Here is a 23,399-nt window from a genome sequence, read left to right as displayed (position 1 = left end):
TCAAACTTCTTAACATTAGCTTATAAGTCTGACATTATCAAAACCCAAATCAAATAAATTAGATGAACTGATAAGAAAGAAAAGATATATTTTTTTTTTCAATTACCATGAACTTCAGTGAAAGCAAGAAAAGAAGAACAAAGCCAACTGGTGGGTGCACACAAAAATTATAGAAAAATAAAGACAAATGGTGGGTGTATATATTAGTCCTATTCCATGCAAACACCACAACCCAAGATTATTCCATTTTGAGAAATTTAACATAACTTTTCATGTGTTTCACCCTATATATTAAGTCCTTTCTCAATTCAACTTTAATAAGGGAGGTTGTTTCTAACCATGGCTACCAAAGTTGTACTGGGAATTTTGCTGGGTTTGTTTGCATTTGAGTCTGTGGTGAGCACTCATCACGCACCGGAGAGGCACCGGTTCAGGGAAGAAGCTCAGCAATGCAGGCTGGACAGGATTCAGGCGAGGCCACCATCGCGTCGTATCGAGTCAGAGGGAGGCATCACTGAGGTTTGGGATGAAGCTAATGAAGAGTTTCAGTGTGCTGGAGTTGCTGCCTTTAGAAACATTATAAGGCCCAACTCTCTCTCTTTACCTAAGTTCCATAGCTCCCCAATGCTTGCTTACGTTGAGCAAGGTATCGAACTTTTAATAGTTACACTCAAACACATTATTTTAAGCTTTAATTTGATTTGACTGAAATAAATTTTATCATATATATATATATATATATTTTGGTTCAATTTGAATTGTTTGAAATGACTCTTTTTACTTCAATTGGTTGCATATGCGAGGGAAAATGTGATGCCTTTATATATAATACCTAAGACCTAAGAGACCTCTAAAACAAATTAAAATGAGTATAATTAATTAAAATTTGTTAGAATAATGAGTGGAATATCTACAGTTTGGAATATAAATTCATTATGTGTGACTATATATTATTAACTAGGCTTAAATAACTAATTTCTTATCACAGCATATTATAAACAATTGTTTACAAATATGGAACAGGTGAAGGGTTCTTGGGCCTGAACTTCCCAGGGTGTAATGTAGAGACATATGAGGCACAATCAGCACAACTTCCAAGGTCATCGAGGCGAATACGCTTAGACAAAGAGGAAGACAAACACCAAAAGGTGCGCAGGCTCCGTCGAGGTGACATGATCGTCATCCCCGCCGGCACTGTCCAATGGTGCTACAACGACTGTGGCCAAGACCTTGTAGTCGTCGCCTTCTTGGATCTCAACAACGATGACAACCAACTCGACCTCCGTGTTAGGGTATTTCGATATTCTCCATCAAAAATCTTATCTCCGTAGTATCAAAGCAAGAGATCAGGTGTTATATGTTTGCTTTTGCAGTCATCCTACTTGGCTGGTGGAGTTCCAAGAGAAGCAAGACGAGTATCAAAATCAGATGATCTTGTGAACATCTTCAGTGGGTTCAATAAGGACTTTCTTGAAGAGGCATACAACATTCCATCAGACTTGGCAAAGAAGATGCAAGAAGAAAGGAGCAGGGGTTTGATCGTGAAGTGTGACGAAGAAATGTCGTTTATGACGCCAGAGGAGGGGGAGGAAGAATTGAGCACGTCGCCATTTTCAAGAAGGGAAGAGGACTCAAATGGACTGGAAGAAACTATTTGCACTGCTAAAGTTCAACACAACATGAACACACAAAGAGAAGCAGATGCATACTCTAGAGAAGCTGGTAGAGTTAACATTTTGAATCAACTCAAGCTTCCTATTCTAAGATTCATGGGCATGAGTGCTGAGAAAGGTCATCTTTTCCCGGTAAAACATACTCATTTAAAACTATTATTTCATTGAATAGAAATCATTTACGATCCTGACGATTACTTAAAATAAAAATTTGAATCGCCACCCATTTCTAGGTCACTGGTCATTTTAGGCCTGGTAGAAATATTTTTTATACAAATGCCAGAAAATTAACTTTTTTTTCTTTTTTTTCTTTTTAGCTGTTTTAGATCTAACACTTAAGCGTATGAGATCATTTTAAGAGAAGAATTGCAAATATAATAAAAACTTATTAGTGATAGACTCTGTCATTGATAGACTTCTATTAGTGATAGACCATATCGTCAATAGATACCTTTTATTAGTTATATGATCTATCACCAATAAATTCTTAGCATTGTGTCTAAATTTTCTTATTATTGCAAATTCTTTTAGATCATTGTGAAATACTTTAATCACTTAATTGTTATATTTTCATCTGTTCTTCGTTTTTTAATCGAAGCCTTCTTTCAAACACTAAAAAGTTATTCATCCATCGTCGTAGTGTTTATAATTGTTTCTTCAACATGCTTCTTTTTTGGTTCACAACCGTTGGGTCAAATCTCAAAGTTGATTTTTTTTTTGTTTACCAAATACCATTTTGGATTTTATGGACTCTGAGATCATATTAGAAAAACAGAGTTTTATGTCTAAACCAATTCAACTATGCAACAAATAATAACCCATGTATCGTATACAAATTGTGAATTCTCCTCGCTTGAATGCAGATCTAACAAATTTTAAATTTGGTATACTATTGATGAACACGTTATATCCACTACTATTGTGGCATTACAGAACGCTCAATACAACCTCCATTGGTCAATGACAAACCACAGATTAGCATATGTGATAGAAGGAGAGGCAGAAATTGAAATAGCCAATGACTATGGAAATCAAGTGTTTAAGAAGAAAGTTTCAAGAGGAAGCATGTTCGTAATTCCACAATTTTACCCTTCTTTTGCAAGAGCAGGTCCACAAGGGTTTGAATGGATCACTTTCAAGACCTCAAATCAGCCAATGAAGAGCCCTGTGGCTGGCTATACATCCTTCTTTAAAGCCTTGCCACTTCAACTCTTAGAACAAGCATTTCAAATTACAGCAGCTGAGGCTCAGCAACTTAAGAAAACAAGAGCCCAACACACTTTCCTTTTTCCTCCCTCAACTAGCACTAGAAGATTTTCTTAGAAAAGAACAATGAAAAGGAAGTCCTTTTTTTTCAATGATAGGGAGTAGAGAGAATGTCAACAAACAAAAATATTATCAATAAAGAGAAGTCGATCTCCCACGAGCATATAGCTTTATAGGCATATTTTATTACTTTTGTTAAGTTCTTATAAAAATATAGTATAATGTGTTTGTTACAAAATGAAGGAAAAAGAACAAAGAATGTGTTCATTTTTCTTTTTACAGAACTATGAATTGTTGCATATTGCAAATGTTCTATATATTTGAGAATATCAACATGGTTATGCTCAATAAAAATATATTCTATACTGCAAATATTCTATATATTTGAATTGTAGCATATTGCAAATATTCTATATATTGGAAACTTTCGTATTGCAAATATTCTATATATTTTAGAATATCAACATATTTGGACCCTGATCTATATGGATGCATCCACACTATGAATACTCTCCGTAAAAAGCTCCCCAACTCTTACCTCAATCCCAATTGCTGCTCTCTTTGCAATGCGCACAACGATATGGAACATTTGTTTTTTCCTGTCCCACCACGAAAGCTCTATGAGGTAAGACTTATGCCCAGACTGGTTTGCAAAACAACCACAACTTGAATTCCCTTTGTCATGACATTTGCTCTCTCATTCAAACAAAATAGAAAGGAGATCATCATATCTTCAACGCCTGTGTGGCTTTACTGTAGTCCATTTGGCTTGAACGCAGCAACAGGATTTTTAACAAACAAGCCAGCACTATCAACACTTGGGAGGGTATTTGTAAACTCATCCGATGTTGGTCTAATAGACACCTTCTCTTCTTCAAAATTAATATTAAAAAACAAAAATCGATATGTGGGGACATGTACCCCTCTGACCCTTACGTAAATCCATGGGTTCCGTGATGAAAATATAGTTATTATCGACTTCCTTTGTTCTTGTGACTTTTATCTCATAATTAGGTTCACATGCTTGGTGCGAGTGATTTTTTTGTTAGCTATTCAAACCTATGCGAATAAACATTTGAAGTAACCGATTAGAAACTCCGTATGTGATTTTCATGATCAAAATGAGAATGATCCAAATAATTTTTAGAACTTTATAAGTGACTTTGAGAGTCAAATGAATATTTAGACACTTTTTAGGATTTTGTTTTTTTTTTTCTTTTTTTTTTTTTTTTCCTCTTTGCGTTTCTTAGGTACCTAGATCAGCTGGTATGACAGCCAAGTACAGAACAAAAGTCTAAAATGCAACAATCTTTGTTGGTTTGGAGGTAGGAATATAAGAAGTTTGAGATTTACGACTGTTCATTGTATAATTCTTTCGGTTGCTATGAATTTGTTTGATCACTTACATGGTTTATTCTTTATTTCATGCATACTTCATTGTGTTTTTTCTTATAGCCAAAAATCTGATATGTTGTTTATCAAATTTGAATTTAGAATTTTTGTTTAAGGTTAGAATATTTACAAGGACTAAATGGTTTTTAAGTGAAGTTTAGAGACTTTTTTCTATTTATTGAGAAAATCATTTAAACTTTTTGATATTGACAGGTTCTGTTGATGGTTTGGAGATGGGAAATAACACAAAGGTACAAAATTAGTTCTAAATAAATTTAGAAGGTAACTTACATAGTTACAACAAGGTTGGTTAAGAACCCAAAAGCTTTGACGTTGGATGAGATTATCAACTATGTGTAGTCATTACAACACCAAGTTGAGGTAATTATATTTTAGAATAAAATTAGAAAAGAAAATGTGGTCCACTTTGAAGTTTTCGAATTTTAGTTTGGTTTTTTAAGACGTAGCTGGCTAGAAAAGTAGATCGCAATATGACATAAAACTTAGATGTGAGAAGTAGATAAGAAAGTAAGAAACTTAGAAGGGGAAAATGGTGTTTATAAGCTTAATTTTCAAAATCTAAAAACACAAAAATCGTCAAAGGAGCTTTAGTTTTATTATTATGTTCCTTGGAACAAAATGCAGTGCCTTTCATCGATGACGATTGCATTTCTTTAAATGTATCACTGGAATAAAAGTTAATCTTTACGTGAGTTTCTAATAATGATGTTGTTTGAATATTCCTGAAGAAAGAGAACACTAGTGGATTTTACTTCCTTTCTCTTATTAGAAAACTATATGCTTGAACTTAGAGCTACTACCTTTTTGGTTCTGTGTTGTGATGGCTAAATAAAAGTTGTAGTTCTAAAGACATTGTTGGTTTTGGCTTAGGTTTTGTCAATAACATCGGAAGAATGGTCTGACAATGAGATTAATGCAATGAATGATAGATTTTGCCATAATTATCTTAATCTTTAGCGTTTTAATTTGTCTCCTCGTTTTTACTTTGGTCACGTGATTCTAATTTGGTATTCGATTGAATTGAAGAATTGGGATTGATCTAGTTGATTTTGTTCTTTAGATAGTTTAGTTTCGATCTAATATTGGTTGGTTGAATTTAATAGAAGTGTAATTCAAAAACAATATACATGTTGCGTAAACACTAGCACACAACAAATTGATCACTTCCTTTTTAATAGAGTGCAATTGATTTCTTAACGTACTGGTAATTAATATTGAAAACTTAGAATTATTCTGAATCCTGACCTGACGCTATGATTTTGTTTTTGTTTAGCATTTATATGATTTTTCATTGAAGGACTTGATGGTGAACACTAATGGAATCCTTAACTCATGGATTTAGTTGAAATCTCTTCGAATAAAAATCCAAAGCTAGAGAATTAAGCTTTGATTTGAACCCATCATGATGAAGGAAAAAAATCGTATGAAAGTTTTGAAACTTACAATTACTAAGTAAAAGAAAGTTGCACTACTACCATTAAGATTTTTTTTTTTCACTTTTTATTTCATTAGGTATACAAAATTTGGTGTTATTTTATGAGTCACTTGTGAGAATGGGTTGCTAAGTAAGCTCATTAAATTGACTCTGTTTCATTTTTTCAAGTATGCTTGTTGATTGTCTAGGTCATTAGTTATATGTGATGTTTCTTTTTTAATTTTGTCTAGATCATGATGTTTCTTTTTAATTTATATTAGGTAATTGATATGGTGAACAAACATGTGGTTTCGTGATGTTTTTATAACTACAAAAATGCTTAGAAAGTCCATTAATATTAAATTCATCCTCGTTACGATGAATAATGCTAATAAAAATAAGAGACTTTCAATAACATATCTAAAATAGCTATAGAACATCTTTTATAACGTTTTTTGATTGCTATAAAAACTTTGTATAGTACTTTTTAAAATATAATGGAATATTTTTATAATATTGAATTAAAGCTATCATATATCAACTTTCTATGGTGCTATTAATAGCTCTACAAAAACACTATAGAAAGTCGAATACATTCACAATAACATTAAATATGACAGCATATACAAAATGCTACCAAAACAATTTTATAGCATTTTCTCAATATCATTAAAAATGCTATTGAAATGTTTTGATAGCTAGCGTTTTTCCATCATATCGCAATAAAAATACTATCAAAACTTTTTAATAGCGTTTTTTTTTTTCACGTTATGAAAAGTCTTTATAACAACAAATATGTGCTATAAAAACAAACTTTTTATAGCATTGTAAAAATGTTGTGGAAAAGTCATGGACTTTCAATAACATGGACTAGTATTTTTAAAATGCTATCGAAAGTTTACGATAACATTTTTTCTTTTATGATAATTAGAATTTTCTGTAGTATTTCTAACTGACTGAAATTTTAAAGAAATTCATGATTTTCAAAGTAGGAGTCCTTTGAAATAATTTATGATTGATAAGTGAGATGAATATTGCTATTTTAATAAATAAAAAAATTAGACAAAATGAGTGGATTCTAAAAATGTTAGAAGAAATAGGTTGTTTTTTTCTTTTTTTTTTTTCTTTTTTTTTTGTCTTCTATGGAATTCGTCTCTTGAATACACGAAATTCACTCCATTTTTTTTCTTTCTTATTCTAACACTTACAAAAGTTAATTTAATTTAGTTTTATTTATTTTTTCTTTAGAATTCATCTTTTGAATAGACAAGATCAATCTGTCACATAAAAAAAAAAAAAAAAAAAAAAAAAAAAGAAGATGTATTCACTATGATCTTTTAGAAATTTATATCCAACTTTCTAAATACATTAATTTTTTTCTCCTAATAATTTTCGAGAACTTCATTTCTTATATCTTTAAATGATGAATAAATTATAGTATTTCACATTGACAATTTACATTTAGATTTAACTTAAAAGAATAATAATAATATTTTTTTAGAAGAATTTAAAATAATATTTTTAATAATAAAAGGCTTAGCAAAACTTTGAAATCACGGGACACGGAAAAAATGGCGGAAAGAAAGATGCTCACAAATAATCTACAACTTTTCAGCCAAAGAAAGCATTCGCAAGTAATTTGTAAATTAACAAAAGACTTATTCTTCCTTATTTTAAAATTAAGAGCTCGTTTGGGGTTAGGGTTGACACTGTGGGCTTAGGTTAGCCCAACTCTAACTTCGATTTTGGGATAAAGATTATGGAAATCCTAGTTTTAGGGTTTTCATAATCCCACACTACAACAAATCTGGCCTTTAATGTCGGGTGGAAAAAATGAAAAATGGGCTTTAATGTCGGTTTTCAAAAGACGGACGTTTAATGTCGGTTTTAAACCGACATTAAAGAAGGAGCTTTAATGTCGGTTTAAAACCGACATTAAAGCCCCTTCCTAATTTTTTTTAATTTGGTAAAAAATCAAGTTTCCTCTCTCTTACTTTACCTTTTCTTTTTCCTTAAAAGTTTCTATATAAATTCATTTTAGCCCTAATACACTGCAACTTCCCGTTCCCATCACAAACCCTATCGTTAAACCTATTCTTACAACTCGCGGCGCCCGGTACCTCCCACCGGCCCCTAACTTCACCGCCCTCTCCGCCACCACACTAACTCCATGTACCACAAAGAAAGATCATCAGATCGTAAGACCGAGGCCCTAATACGAGATTATCCGAAAGGTAGCTTTTTATGTAAATCAAAATGAAATAATTCCGTCTTTTTTTTCTTCTTCTGCAGAAAGATCTCTTCTTCATGCTTCTCGTTCTAAACAGTCCTATTCATACCACGGAGAGTCAGGTGAAGGTGCCTGATGTTGACTCATACGAAGGTGCAGATTTGGTACGAGAGAAAATGCCCCACGGAGCGGTTTAGGAAGGGGCAGCTAAGAATCAGGTCGCCATGAACCCGATTAACACCGTTTTTGGTAAGTTTTTTTTTCTTTTCTTTTCTCTTTTTTTTTTTTTTTTTTTTTTTTTTTTTGCGATTTGAGTTCTGGTTCTATGGAGTTCTGATTTGTTGTAGTTTTTCTACTTTCTAAAGGACTTATAAATTATTCTTGTATTGCACTTCATTCAGTTAGGATTATTCATCTGTCTGGAAGTTTCTCTAGTATTTTCAAACCTCTAAGTCCCACCCGTCGATTAGGAATTAATTTGAAGTCTACTATGAAGGTAAATCCACCAAGGTGTTCAACTTTTATGAAACCAACAACAAGCTATTTGGCCAAGCAAAATCAACCTCGGGGAATACATTCCAACACGGTTCTTCGAAGGTGATGTTCATATCTTAAATACTGTTCTCATGCCAATAATGATGTATGCAGTGTCTCTTTCTCTTGATACATGATGGGTTAATTTCTCATTCCACTCGTGAAGATAAGTTATATCAGGATAGTTGGTGATAGTTGTGGCTCATTCATTATTGTGGAACATGTTACTGTGAAATAAGGGTTCAATATAATCATTATTTATTCTTATAATTAATCTTTATCTTCTTGAATTGACAGGATATTTGTATGTATATATGTGTGTATATACATACATACATATATATATATATATATATATATATATATATAATATGATTGTGTAGGTCCATTAGGGTGTCCTCATTTGTTTTTTGTTCCTTCAATAAAGTGGTATCTCTTATAATATGTATATATACATAAATTTATGTGACCTCTAGGCTTGAAATTTTCTTTTTTAGAGGCAATTTTTATGTGAGTAGACTCATATCTCTATAAACGTTATAAAGCCTAAGAATTGTCAGTGCTAATATGTGAGTTTGAGTGTTATTTGACATTTGTTGGATGTAAGAGCTGACATATTTAGTAATTTTGTAAACTGTTTGGTTCATAACGCCCCGTCTGGTTCAAGGTTCCTTATAATGATCCGTACCTTCTTTGCATCTGTATTTTTAATCTATATACATGGGTTAATTCTATAATATTGAGGAAAATCTTTCATGATTATGATGCCTTGCCTTTGGGTAGTGCTAGACTGCTAGTAATGAACTTAATGAACTAAAGTCATAATCATGTAGGGATCTATGGTGGAACCTCCCCAGAATTTGTTACATCCTAGTCATTCCCTTCCCATCAAGGTATCTTCAATTTCTACCACAAATGAAAATATGCAAGTGGTACTGCTAGGATTTATCTTTTTGAACTTTATGATTATTATTATTATTTTCAATTTGTGAAAAATCTTTTGTTATAAGATTTTGCATCATTTTGGCCAATTTCACTTCTTCTGCAGATGGAGTTGGCGTCTATGTTTAATGAAGAACACGTTGGTTTAGTTATAGAAGCCTTATCACATAGGATTGATATAATTTGGTGACTATGAATGAAAGATATAATTTCCATAACTTCGAAAATTCCAAACACAAAGATAGAATGGAAGAATAAGTGTATGTTTTTTTTTTTTTTCTGGTGACTATGAATGTGCCTCCTAGACTATTCATTATCTCTAAATCTCTCTCTCTCTCTTTCTCTCTCAAAGTGTGATAGAAAATGATAGATGTCATTACTTTTTATTCATCCAAAGCCCCGATGTCATTACTTTTTATTCATTCAAAACCCCCCTTGTATATTACAAGCCTCTTATCCTTGCTTGGTTTCACATTTTGGTTATGTATAGAAACCATATAAGTGTTCGGTGTTTTTGTTGGTTAACGTGTTCTATAAAAATTCTTTTCAGGCTAGAGAAGGTGTGAAGATTGAACATGAAAAGAAATTGTCATTGTTGCAGAGTCAGGAATACAAGGGGGAGGATGAAAGCAAGCTAGATAAGACGAAGGCTGCTATAACTAGACTGCAGTCACTAATTATTGTCACATCCCAAGCTGTCAATACAACTTCTACTGCCATAGTTGGACTAAGAAATTCGGATCTCATTCCTCAGCTTGTTGAACTTTGCCATGGGTAATTCCACTCTCTTTAGCTTGTTTTTGTGAAAATTGTTTTGGTGCAAAATTATGTGATGAAAACCGTGAAGCAGTAATATTGGCAAGATGTTGCAATTCACACATCCCTCCATTCTCTTAATTTCCAATTTGATGGCATCAGCCACATTCCAGACTAGGATAACTATGTCTTTTAGAAAATAGGCTAGTCTTACAATTATGAAGCTTCAATAGGATAGTTTATTGTGTGGGATGCTGATGATTTTATAACCTTCAAATAGGATTGATATAATTGGCTTAACACATACTGCAAAGAAGAAAAGGGTTAACTATCAACAATAATATGATGTACCTAAAAAATTGAATTGTATCCCTGGTTGGTAACTCTGTTATTTTTTAAAAAATTAGAAATTACATTTGTTTGTTTTCATTTTTTCTTTTATAGTGAAAAACACATCCTTTGTAGATTTGATGTGAAAAACAAAAAGAAGATTTTATACATTGATATAGTTCTTTGTCTTCTTGTTCAAGTGAGAAGTCTTTTCTATTCCATTGTAGATTTGATGTGGATAACAGAGCAGTCATTTCCCATTTATTTCATCAATGGCAAACTGTACTTTAACCTTTCACATATCCGCTATTATATTATGATTGAAAACAGAGAAGGTCCCAAAGGTAAGGAAGAAACTAAAGAATTAGCAATCAAATAAATGGGACTATAGAGAGTTAAATAATTTGTATGTCTGTTGCACTGCTGTATTTGAACTTCTATGCTCTGATGATCGATAAATGTGACAATGGAAAGTTAAATAATTTTTTTTCCATAACGTTACAGGTTGGCTTTGTAATTGAGGAACGACTGAGAGTGAAGAAATGCAAAACCAAGGTTAACTTTTTACTAATTGAGCTAGTTTTCCTTTTAATTTGATATGTAATGAAGCTAGCACCAGTTTAATGTTCGACGTTAGGAGTAGGCTTACTCGTAGTCAACAAATTTGGCTTATTATTCTGCCAATTCCTAGTCTGGATGTTGTTTTCTGTTGGGTTTCTTAGTGGCAATTTGGGGGCATGATTGAGTGGCAATTTGGGGGCATGTTTGAGTTACTTGAGCTCTAGGTAGTTTGTTTTTTTGAATGATTTTGCATCGTAATAGGGAAGGAAAAAGCTCGAGATTAATGCATTGGATTGAATTAATGTCTATGTGGATATTATTTGTAGATAATTGAAATCATATCGGGTTGAAAGCTAAGCGATTATGCAGAGATGGCCAAGCGACCGTTGAAAATTGAAGATTGAGAAGGCATTTAGGATTTTTAATTATTTAATTCTTGTATTAGAATCTTTTTTCATGTACTATCGTAGAATGTATATATAAACATAATATTAAGATTTTATTTTGTGTATGTAAAAGACAAATATTATAGTTTCTAATATAATATGAATTTCATTGATTTGTTGGCATGTGAAAAACATATTTATCTACATTGACCCAATGTCGGTCTATATGACAATAATGTAACAATTAAAAATAAATTTGTAAAAATGAATCCAAAACTTAGGATTTAATGTCGGTTTTAAACCGACATCAGAGTTCAACCGACATTAAAGGGCTTTAATAACACTATCAAAGATGTCGGTTGAAAACTGACAAACCGACATTAAAGAGGCCTTTAATGTCGTTTTTAAACCGACATTAAAGCCCAACCGACATTAAAGGGCTTCAATAACACCATCAAAGATGTCGGTTGAAAACTGACATTAAAGGCCTTTAATGTCGTTTTTAACCCGACATTAAAGAGGCCTTTAATGTCGTTTTTAAACCGACATTAAAGCCCAACCGACATTAAAGGCCTTTAATAACGCTCACAAAGATGTCGGTTGCCAAGTGACATTAAAGGCCTTTAATGTCGGTTTTAAACCGACATTAAAGGCCAAAATTCTTGTAGTGCCAGTTTTACCCTCAATTGACTCCCCCTCAAAAGAAAGCTCGAGCAAATTTTGATGTTCATTGGGTGAATTTTGACAGAGAAGAAAGGGCAGGTTGTTTTCACCCGAAATCAGGAGATCTCTGTTTTTTTTTTTTTTTTAGTATTTCAAGGTGTACCGGTAGAGTTAAGATCTCTATTTGGTATGGTTAGAAAGCTTATTTAATTTACTACAACTTTCATGAAGAAATCATGAACCAAAAATGACTGAAAATAAGTTAAATTGTAGGGACAATTTAAAGGGATCGTGGTGTACGCGATTGTTGGAGTGGTTCTGTTTCGAGGGATATCTGAGATTATATACAGGAAATCAGATTTATATGTCTGGAGGTAAGTTATATAGGACCTCAAATTGAAGATTTTGACATAAAGAACTCTCATTTTGGTTAAGTATTGGAAGAGTTGTGATCATTTGAATTTCATGCTATGAATCTGAAAAATTTGAGAAAAGTGTGGAATATGGTTTTATTTGTTAAAGTTAGACTTCTTAAGCATCATCTTTAGTGAGCCATGTCAAGCATAACATTTAAAGATCATAATATTTAGGTTTCTAATACTCAGTTTTGCTTGTTTGATAGGGCAAGAAGAAATAGGTCGGGTTTACACACTGGAGAACTAGTCTAAGACTGTGAGTGACATAAACAAGTTTTGAGAATGATTTTTTTAAAAAAAAACTGTTTTTTATAACTAAATGTTTAACGTGCTTGACTACGAGTTTATAAATGATATATGATTTCTATGTTTAGCTTTCGAGTATGAGTTTCGAGCTTAGATTTCATAATGGAATCCACATGTTAGTACTTAATTAATAAGTTCTGAAAAGCAGTTAAAATGGCATTTATTTAAGCAAAGCATAGTTTAAATTCGAATTATTTTAAGATTTTCAGCTTTTCCACAAACGAGCTGAGTAAGTTTGAGTTTATGCAAGGTTAAGATAAGCATACATGTTTTAATGTTTACATATGTATTATGATATTTCCATTGGCTACATGTAACGACCCAACTCTTTATACTAAGCTGAGGTCATTACTAAAAAAAAACAATGACAAGAGACAGTTTTTTTGAAGCGAGGGAAGACTAAATTTTCATTAAAAACGGAATATTAAAACACTAAAACATAAACGCGGAAGCAAAACTGAGTCCCCAAATGGCATGTCACGGATCCTTCTTTGTCGCTCGCCAGCTTTCCTCTACCTTTACCTTCGCCTGAAATATTAAACATAGAAAGAGAGAGTATAAACATATACTCAGTAAGGGACCTACTACTAGTCTCGGTAGGTGTCTGTTAACTTCCCATTAGAGTCCTGAAAAGTGGTCCCCAAGAACTAGCACATTCCCGAACACGTGCAACATGCGCTCCCGTAGGAACGAAATCTGGTCTTCGGCGTCCCGAGGGAGCACCTAGGACATACTGGTCTGTAGCGAACCCGGAGGAAACACTAAGACAATCAGGCTACGAGGATCCCGTCGAATCACTCGAATCATATCTATAACCATGCTAAACCGACGGTCCCGTCGGACTACGCAGTCCTAAATAGGTGGTGATCCCGAAGGACACCCATGCAGGTACGACTCTAATAGACAAAGTTAACAGAACACCCTATCCATAGCATGTAGCACAACATAACATCATAACATGACATGAATATTAATCTTAACGTCCTTAATCATGTGATTAATATATCATGCATCAACAACAACATACTACCGGTCATTAACATAACATCAGTCATCATCATCAATTATCCACATAATAATCTCAGTCATTATCAATAGCATCAAGTTATGCATTTTTTAGCTACCATCAATGCATAATCATAATTACATGCGGTCTCTTAAATTCAGTTCGAAGGTTTAGTAGGAGAATCTCTTACCTGGAGATTTTAGCCAAACAAAGTATTTCCTATCTGACAGTAAAAAAAATCTCCAATTAACTTGATCCTAATCATAAAAGGAAAACTCAGTATCTTAATTAATGAAATTAGCAATTGGCTAACATCCAAAAATTCTCCCAAAATAATTAACTTCTCAAACAAAAGGGGTAGAAACCAATTCAACCTTGATTGGGAAAATCCAAGATTTAAATCTTAAAAATTAGCCAATTAAACCCTTAAAGAAACCCCAAATAGATCTAAAATTAAATTAATAAAATATCAATTTAATTTCATTGGCTTACCAAGGTTACTCAAATGGAGGTTGGAAAATCCTCTTATCCTTGATGAAAAATTCATCACTTTAAATCCTCAAGCTTCCAAAGAGACCAATCTTAACTTCAATTGATGAGGCGGCGACAACATAAGGTTATCTTAGAGAAGAAGATGAAGAACCTTTTTTTTTCTTTTACTTTTCTAACTTAAGCATTCCAATGCTATTTATAGACCCAAATAATAACAATAATATTTATTATTATTATTTCCTTTTTCTTTTCCTTTTATTATATATATATATATATATATATATATATATATATATATATATATATATATATATATATATATATATATATATATAATACCAAATATATACATACATCTTTATTTCCATTATCTTTCCTAAATAAATGTCTTAAATGCACAAAATCTTAGGCATTTATAACCATTAATAATAATAATAATACTTTTTTATTATTATTATTTTTCTTTCACCAAAATCTACAATAAACATATATATTTATTTAAACCATTATTCTCTCCAATCAAATAAATATATATCTTTTTCGTCCAATCAAATCAACCATCTCTCTTCTCATGGATTATCTTCTTTTCCAAACAAATATAATTATATTCCATAATATAATTAACTTCACTTTCCCAAATTATTAATTAAATATATATATCCAAATATATATACTCAATTAAATCCAATTCCACCAAAACCAACTTTTCCGTCCAAAAACTCAAATTAACTTAAATCTTCAATCTATTTAATCAATAAAATCTTTTCCAATAAATCACTTATAACTTCCAACATGAATTATCTTAACCCAACCATAACAACTTCACTCCAGAATCAATATTTATCTTTCTGCAGAATAATTAATTATCTTCTACAATAATTAATTATTATTTATCTTTCTCCAAAATAATTAATTATCTTCTACAATAATTAACTATTATTTATCTTTCTCCAAAATAATTAATTATCTTCCACAATAATTAATTATTATTTATCTTTCTCCAAAATAATAATTAATTATCTTCCACAATAATTAATTATTATTTATCTTCCTCCAAAATAATTAATTATCTTGCACCATAATTAATTATTATTTATCTTTCTTCAAAATAATTAATTATCTTCTTACAAATAATTATATTTTCCCAAAATATAATTATTTTACTTTTTCTCCTTTAATAAATATTCTTTCTCTAAAATACAATTATCTTTTCCTTAAATAATTATATTTCAACAAATATAATTATCTTTTCCTTTAACATAATAATTATATATATATTTCCACATATACATATAATTATGAAATCTCCAACAAACTTTCTACTCTACAATTTAATTAAATAACATCCATAATTATTTAATTAAATTTAACTTCAACAACACTAAAAATCCACAACTTTACTTAATCCTCTTAACCTACCATTTAATCTAAAAACTTAACAAACACCACATGCCAAAACCTTTAATTAATTAAATATTCATCTAACAAATATTTAATTAATTTCAATTCCCACATAAATCCAATAATTCTCATTAAATGAATTCCAAATAACACCAAATAAATTAAATCTAATTAAACAAAATTAAGATAATTAACTCCAAAATTATCTTAATTTTTGGGGCGTTACAATCTTCCCTCCTTTTTGAAACTTTCGTCCTCGAAAGTTCTAATCTTCGAACAACTTGGGATACTTGGCTCTCACGTCTTAATTAAAAACAAATTCTACCAAATTCCAAAATCTTTAATTAAATATACACACCCATGTATATATATTTAATTAATCCATCACAAAACAACCGAATACTTTCATTAACTTCCAATTCCATTTAATGTAATACCCATGATAAGTTCCTTAAATTTATGGGGTGTTACAATCTTCCCTTGCTAAGAAACTTTCGTCCTCGAAAGTTTTAGTCCTCGAACAATTTCGAGTATCGAGCTCCCTTGTCATACTCTTGTTCCTAAGTAGCCTTCTCAACTTGGTAACTCTACCATAAACTTTTCCTAAATGCAACTCTCATGTTGCGCAATGCTTTACTTCACTTGACAAAATATTACTTTTCTCAAATACTTTTCTTTCCTTTACACTTATTCAAATGAAACTTAATTCATAAACCTTCAAAAACTACGTTCTATTTTCCAACTTCGAACTTCCACCCTTAATAAGGTATTCTCCACCATTTAGCATTCTTTAGAACTCAATAGTTTTACTTTATTTTTGTTTTCCTTGATCTTGTCCAAACTTAAGTCCAACTATTGGCTTTCTTTAATGACATCAACTTAGCTAGTTTATTCTAAAGAAGTTCGTTATTTCATCACTTAAACTTTAAACTAGCTGTAACTTATCCTTCATGGTTGACTCAAAACAGTTTCTTGAAGTCTTATCAAAACAACTATGCACTAAAGTTTGCTTTGATTTTTCCTTCTCTAGTATCTCAATTCCAAACACAATCAAATGTGCTTGATATACTTGAACTTAACCATGCCTTTAGTTCCCTTTAAAACCACCAACATAACTTATTTCTTAGATATCCAATCACAAAACAGTTCATCAGGCTGAACACGTTCTACTCTTTTGCCTACTTAATCACCCCCTTTGAGCACCTCTACGTGGCAACACTTTTCTTAAATTCACCACCAAAACCATCACCATTAAATCATAACATTCATGCAATTCTAGTTTAATACAGGCAAGGTCACGTGCATATTCATTATCATGTATCATAAAATACATACCTGGCGAGTGACGAAGGACCGTAATAGCCATAAGGACAAAATCAAAGACTCACATCGTAAGTTAGTCTACAGAACCTAAAAGCTAACGCTCTGTTACCAACTGTAACGATCCAACTCTTTATACTAAGCTGAGGTCATTACTAAAAAGAAACAATGACAAGAGACAGTTTTTTTGAAGCGAGGGAAGACTAAATTTTCATTAAAAACGGAATATTAAAACACTGAAACATAAACGCGGAAGCAAAACTGAGTCCCCATATGGCATGTCACGGATCCTTCTTTGTCGCTCGCCAGCTTTCCTCTACCTTTACCTTCGCCTGAAATATTAAACATAGAAAGAGCGAGTATAAACATATACTTAGTAAGTGACCTACTACTAGTCCCGTTAGGTGTCTGTTAACTTCCCATTAAAGTCCTGAAAAGTGGTACCCAAGAACTGGCACGTTCCCAAACACGCGCAACATGCGCTCTCGTAGGAACGAAATCTGGTTTTCGGCATCCCGAGTGAGCACCTAGGACATACTGGTCTGTAGCGAACCCAGAGGAAACACTAAGACAAACGATCGCGTATAAGTTATAGTCATATCTAAACGATCGCGTTGTAGCCATATCTAGACGATCGCGTATAAATTATAGTCATATCTAAGCGATCAATAACCAAATCTAAACGATCGCAAATATATTAGGTGCACGTGGTTGACGGGGCATTTTTGGTATTTTACACGGTGGGCCTCTAGGATTTTTCCATTTTCGAAATTATTCTATAGAGTGTAAATATTTTGCGGCTTTTTTATATTTTTTAAAAGATCCCTAATATTAATTGTGCAATTAAATAAGGTTAATTTTCATAATTATAACAAAACCTCGAAATATTTACGGTCCATGTAACAAAATCAAAAGTCTATGAAGCTGGTACAAATGTTTCATAAATTCTAGATTGTCCTTGATATTACGGATGATTCATCGTTTCTCTTTCTTCTTCTATTTTGTGATTTATTCATCTTATCTTCTAGATTTCTTTAGTTCTTTCTTTTTCTATTTTATTTTTATTCCAGATATCTTCAACTTTTTCGTTCATCTTCTTTTGAGTTAATAAAATATACAAATTTCTTCCAAGACTTTCTTTCTTTTATTTTTATTCCTCTTCTTTTTTTTCTTTTTTGATTTCATCCTCTTCTCTTTCTTTCTTATAGCTCCTCTTCCAGAATATCAAGATCGTTTAAATATCACTTTGATATGATTTAAACGATCGTATAGATTTGAAGCATTTTCTACACGATCGTGTATCGTTTCTTACACAATTGTGTATCATTTTCTACACAATCAAGTATAATGATTGTTTAGAAGAAGAACTATACGTGCATATGTGGTCGATTAATCGCGTGTTGACTGAAGCATTTTTTGTATTTCCCATCGTGGGCTTTTTTTTTTTCAAAATTATTTTATATCGTGTAAATATTTTGTTGTTTTGTTATATTTTTCAAAAAAAGATCATTAAATAAGTTGTTAAGTGTATTTTAGGATTAATAGAAAATAAGCTGACCGTGATCGATCGATTGGTTAATAAATTAATTAGGTTATAACCAGTGAAACGACCATTTGGATTAATTACAATGTAAATAAGAAAAATGATCCGAACAATTTAGGATGAAGGGACTCACATGATTCATGCATTTTTCTGTAATTCAAAACAATTTTGCGTTTTGATTTTTGTTAGAAAAAAAAAATGAAAGTGTAATTAATGTTTTAAGCTCCTACAAAATTTTTGATGAAAATAAATATTATGGAGGACTTGATTTATTTATTATTTTCTTTCCTTTCCTTTCCTTTGGAAACCTAAGTGGTGTTTAAGTAAAATGCCCAAGAAAGTATGTGTGACGATAATTTTTCTAAAAAATTAATAGACACATATGGTTGCATACGTACATATACATATAACCCACAATTGCCTCTCTCTCATCTTAATATTCCTTTGTGTAAACAACGATCACGCATCAACTTTTGGTTAATAATTGATACAACAAAAATTGATGGATTGACAAAAGTGGTACAAAACTCAAGAGTAGAACTTAAAGGGATTCAAACGCAATCTAAATTGAACTTTGTGATAAAAAAGTTTAAACTTTTCCTAATCACATAGTTTGTAATATATTGTAATTTGTTTTAGTACAAGTGAGAAATATGTGGATTATTGAACCATCATTATATAGGACATGTCAATATTTACACTAATAGCTACACTAATTGTTTAGTTTAGCAATAATACATGTAAACATGAAAATGAAAATAATTAATCCACCAGAACTTTATAACAATGATTATTAATAAGTTAACATCAAAACCAATAAAATCAAAATGAACAAAAAAAAAGATGATAATAATAATAATAAATAAAAGGTTTAATTAAAACATTGTGTACATGAACTTACACATACAATTCAAATATTATTAACATGCAAACTTTAGCAAAACATATAAAAGAAACAAATAGACAACTGTTGAATTGCACATAAAGAAGAACAGCATAAGGATACAAAAAGCCAAAGCAAAACAAAGACAAATGTTTGGTACAATCAGTAACCATTTCCATGCATTCACCACGTCCGAGATTCCCTATTTCCAAATGTTGCTTTGTTTCAACACCAAAAATACTCCCCTTTCCCCTATAAATTAACCTCTTCCCTCAATTCCCATTTCATCTCACCATCTCCCTTTTACTTCTATCGATAAGAGGTACTCCTCCATCCAACCATGGCTGTGAAAGTTTTATTGGCGATTCTACTATGTTTCTTTGCTTGCGAGTCTCTCGTGAACGCTCAGGACCCAGCTGAGAGGCGTCGGTTTCGGTTCACCACAGAAGCTCAGCTATGCAAGCTTGATAGGATTCGGGTTAGGTCACCATCCCGAAGGATCGAGTCGGAGGGAGGCATCACTGAGCTTTGGGATGAGGCTGATGAAGAGTTTCAGTGTGCTGGAGTTGGTGCCATTAGAAACACCATAAGGCCCAACTCTCTCTCTTTGCCTAAATTCCATAATGCCCCTATGCTCGTTTACATCGAGCAAGGTATATGATTCTTAACAAAAATGCTTCCAAATATGTCTTTAATCACTTTTCAAACTAATTTTAAACCTAACAAAACGCCCAAATATGCCCTAAACTTCTAGAGAGGTTACACATGATATTAAATCATTTATTCATATTCTTAATACTTCTAAATGGTTTAACAATTAAAAATTTATTTGTATTACAAATTACATGTAAATATGATTAATATATGTTACACAAGTCAAAAGTCAATTATTCATGTTCTAAAGCAATGATATACGAATGGGGTGGAACAGGTGAAGGGTTTTTCGGGATGAACTACCCAGGGTGCGCAGAGACATACGAATCACAGTCAGCTCAATCTTCAAGGTCTACAAGGCGCATGGGACGACGAATTGGCGCCGGCAGAACAGAAGAAGACCAACACCAAAAGATTCGCAGAGTTCGACGCGGTGACATGATCGTCATTCCCGCCGGTACTGTCCAGTGGTGCTACAACGACGGTGGCGAAGACCTCATTGCCGTTGCCTTCCTGGATCTCAACAATGATGACAACCAACTCGACCTTCGCGTCAGGGTATTTCAATTCTCTACCTTTTAAACTCGCAAGAACCGGTTCTGTATTTGACCCTAATGTGTTATTTATTTTTTATAGGGATCTTTCTTGGCTGGTGGAGTTCCAAGTGAAGCAAGGAGGGAAATAAGAGGATCAAAATCAGATAATCTTGTGAATATCTTCAATGGGCTTGATCAAGAGTTTCTTTCAGAGGCTTTCAACATTCCATCAGACTTAGTGAGGAGAATGCAAGAAGAAAGGAGCAGTGGGTTGATTGTGAAGTGCGACGAAGAGATGTCCTTTTTAACTCCGGAGGAAGAAGAGGAAGAATTAAGCGAAACGTCATATTCAAGAAGGAGAGGAGAAGACAATGGGATAGAAGAAACCATATGCACTGCTAGAGTTCAACACAACATGAACACCCAAAGAGAAGCTGATCTATTCTCTAGAGAAGCTGGTAGAGTTAACATCTTGAACCAACTCAAGCTCCCTATCCTAAGATTCTTGGGCATGAGTGCTGAGAAAGGCCACCTTTTCCCGGTAAAACACTCATTTTAGATGTCATTTCCTCTATTATAATTAACCTAACGCACTCATTTTAGATGTCATTTCCTCTATAATAATTAATTTAACGATTTTGATTTTTCGTAATTGTAGAATGCTCAACACAACTTGCATTGGTCAATGACGGATCACAGAATGGTGTACGTAGTAGACGGAGAGGCCGAAATTCAAATATCCGACGACTACGGAAACCAAATATTCAATGAGAGAGTATCAAGAGGAAACATGTTTGTAATTCCTCAATTCTACCCTGCATTAGCTAGAGCTGGACAAGAAGGGTTTGAATGGGTAACTTTCAAGACATCAAATCAGCCAATGAAGAGCCCAGTGGCTGGCTACACATCTTTCTTCAGAGCCTTACCACTTCAACTCTTAGAACAATCATTCCAAATCACAACAGCTGAGGCTCAGCAACTTAAGCAAACAAGAAGGCAACACACGCTCCTCTTCCCTCCAACCAGCGGCAGTAGCTTCAGCCGCAGCCGCAGGTCTTGAAAAGCATCGTTTTGCGAGTAATAGAAGAGTAGAGAGATGGCAAAACATGAAAAAAGGGAAAATAAGGCCACAGTTGTTCTTCTTCTTCTTCTTTGCTTAGCTAGCTAGCTTTGTGTTCTTTGCTAGCTTAGGTGCAAAAGAGTTTTAAAATTATCATAAGTTTAATACTAATATGTAATAATATATGAATGCAAATAAAAATAATAATTGTGGCCCGCCTCTTTACTTCTTTCCTTATTATGTTTGATGTATGTGTTTACTATTATTTTTCTGACTACCCCTTTGATAACTTCTTACATAAGAACCATTTAAAGTAATAAAAATAATTTTAAAAGAATCAACAAATGTTTGGAAAGACATGATACAAGTTCAAAAACATTAAGCGTTTTATTAAAGATGATATTGAAGCAGATATTATTTTCAAGGTATTGCCGCTCTTCAAATATTGCTACTACTAGGAACATGAAACCATGGTTTGATTCGGTTTTCGGCGGAACCTTTAACAAGTTTGCACTCCCAGCAAGTTCGGTTTGGTTCGTTGGTTTTGTCCAACTTTTGCACACTCCGTAGCTACTACTAAATTTTGTAAAAGCTTAATATCTGTTGTAATATGTTGAGAAAAATTGTTTCATAAACTTGTAACGATTTTTTGAATGTTGTGTGCACATTATCAATCATAGTCCTTTGCAGGCTTAAAATACATGTATTGGTGCATTGGCGATAGAAAGAGTAGATATCAGTAATTTCAATCTATTAATGATGTTTATGTACCGGTGATATCTTAGTGATACAACTAGTGATGGAGTAGAAATTAGTGATGTTAAGGTACCAAAGATATCAGTATGTAATAGAAAGTTGGGTATATATAAATGATATATATGTGTATTATAGCGATATATCAATCATCTATCATATACTTATACCACAAAATTTAGATATAAACCATCAAAGAAATTGGTATTCATGCTTAGGTAAATATCAGTGGCATCTTAGGTATGTTATTGGTATTCATATTTTAGTTATATTATTGATATTCGTGATAGAAACGGTAGATGTCGCTGATATTTGGTGATTGACTACTGCTATTATTGTACATTTTGATTGAGATTTGTGTATCAAACATAAACGAATGATATGAGTATCAATGATGCACATTTACGACTGGTTTTGATAGATGATGTTTTCGTTTCCTATTTTTTTTCCTTATTTTTTGATTCTCGTTTCTTGTTCTTCTTTTTTAGAACAAGAAACGGGACATACTATATTTAATAACTATTCTCGTTTCCTATTTCTTAAACATAAAAATAGTAATAAAAAATTTTTTGGTAATCATTTCTTGTTTCTCGCTTCTTGTGTTATTTTTCTAAACATTTTTGTTTGTTTTTTAGTTTAAATATAATTTAATTTTGTAAAAGAAATATATAGAATTCATTAAAATATGAAAAAAATAATTATAAAACATTGACATTATCAAATACACATAAATCTCATTGCAAAATTAATAACTATAATAATACAACAATTTTTATTAATCATATACTGTTAAAATTTATTTTGAAATATTATTTTTCATTCAATTCATCTCTCTTAAATGATGTCGATTCAAATTCAACT

General features: G+C 32.2%; 2 protein-coding genes across 2 annotated transcripts; both read left to right on the top strand.

Annotated features, from left to right (window-relative positions):
• Positions 1 to 339: 339 nt before the first annotated feature.
• On the top strand, positions 340 to 11,343 carry LOC103490072 (11S globulin seed storage protein 2-like). The gene is made up of 9 exons (XM_051083360.1): positions 340 to 646; positions 1,024 to 1,292; positions 1,374 to 1,805; positions 8,059 to 8,160; positions 9,364 to 9,423; positions 10,023 to 10,246; positions 10,786 to 10,840; positions 11,063 to 11,113; positions 11,281 to 11,343. Exons 1-9 carry the CDS (start codon positions 340 to 342, stop codon positions 11,341 to 11,343), a joined length of 1,563 nt encoding a protein of 520 aa, XP_050939317.1.
• Positions 11,344 to 19,836: 8,493 nt separating this feature from the next.
• On the top strand, positions 19,837 to 22,017 carry LOC103489874 (11S globulin seed storage protein 2-like). Its single transcript, XM_008449205.3, has 4 exons — positions 19,837 to 20,188; positions 20,467 to 20,747; positions 20,826 to 21,266; positions 21,384 to 22,017. The coding sequence occupies exons 1-4, from the start codon at positions 19,876 to 19,878 to the stop codon at positions 21,783 to 21,785; spliced, it is 1,437 nt and encodes a 478-aa protein (XP_008447427.2). The 5' UTR covers positions 19,837 to 19,875; the 3' UTR covers positions 21,786 to 22,017.
• The last annotated feature ends 1,382 nt before the right edge of the window (positions 22,018 to 23,399 follow it).

Source organism: Cucumis melo, chromosome 4 (assembly GCF_025177605.1).
Source record: "Cucumis melo cultivar AY chromosome 4, USDA_Cmelo_AY_1.0, whole genome shotgun sequence".
NCBI classification, from domain to species: Eukaryota; Viridiplantae; Streptophyta; class Magnoliopsida; order Cucurbitales; family Cucurbitaceae; genus Cucumis; species Cucumis melo.
This window is presented reverse-complemented; position numbering and strand designations above follow the sequence as displayed.

Excerpts from the sequence above, each read along its gene's own strand:
- LOC103489874 (XM_008449205.3), top strand. The coding sequence starts at position 19,876 with ATGGCTGTGAAAGTTTTATTGGCGATTCTACTATGTTTCTTTGCTTGC. Across the intron at positions 20,748-20,825 it reads AACTCGACCTTCGCGTCAGG|GGATCTTTCTTGGCTGGTGG; the intron begins GTATTTCAATTC and ends TATTTTTTATAG. Across the intron at positions 21,267-21,383 it reads AGAAAGGCCACCTTTTCCCG|AATGCTCAACACAACTTGCA; the intron begins GTAAAACACTCA and ends TCGTAATTGTAG.
- LOC103490072 (XM_051083360.1), top strand. The coding sequence starts at position 340 with ATGGCTACCAAAGTTGTACTGGGAATTTTGCTGGGTTTGTTTGCATTT. Across the intron at positions 647-1,023 it reads GCTTGCTTACGTTGAGCAAG|GTGAAGGGTTCTTGGGCCTG; the intron begins GTATCGAACTTT and ends AATATGGAACAG. Across the intron at positions 11,114-11,280 it reads TGAAGAAATGCAAAACCAAG|TGGCAATTTGGGGGCATGAT; the intron begins GTTAACTTTTTA and ends TGGGTTTCTTAG.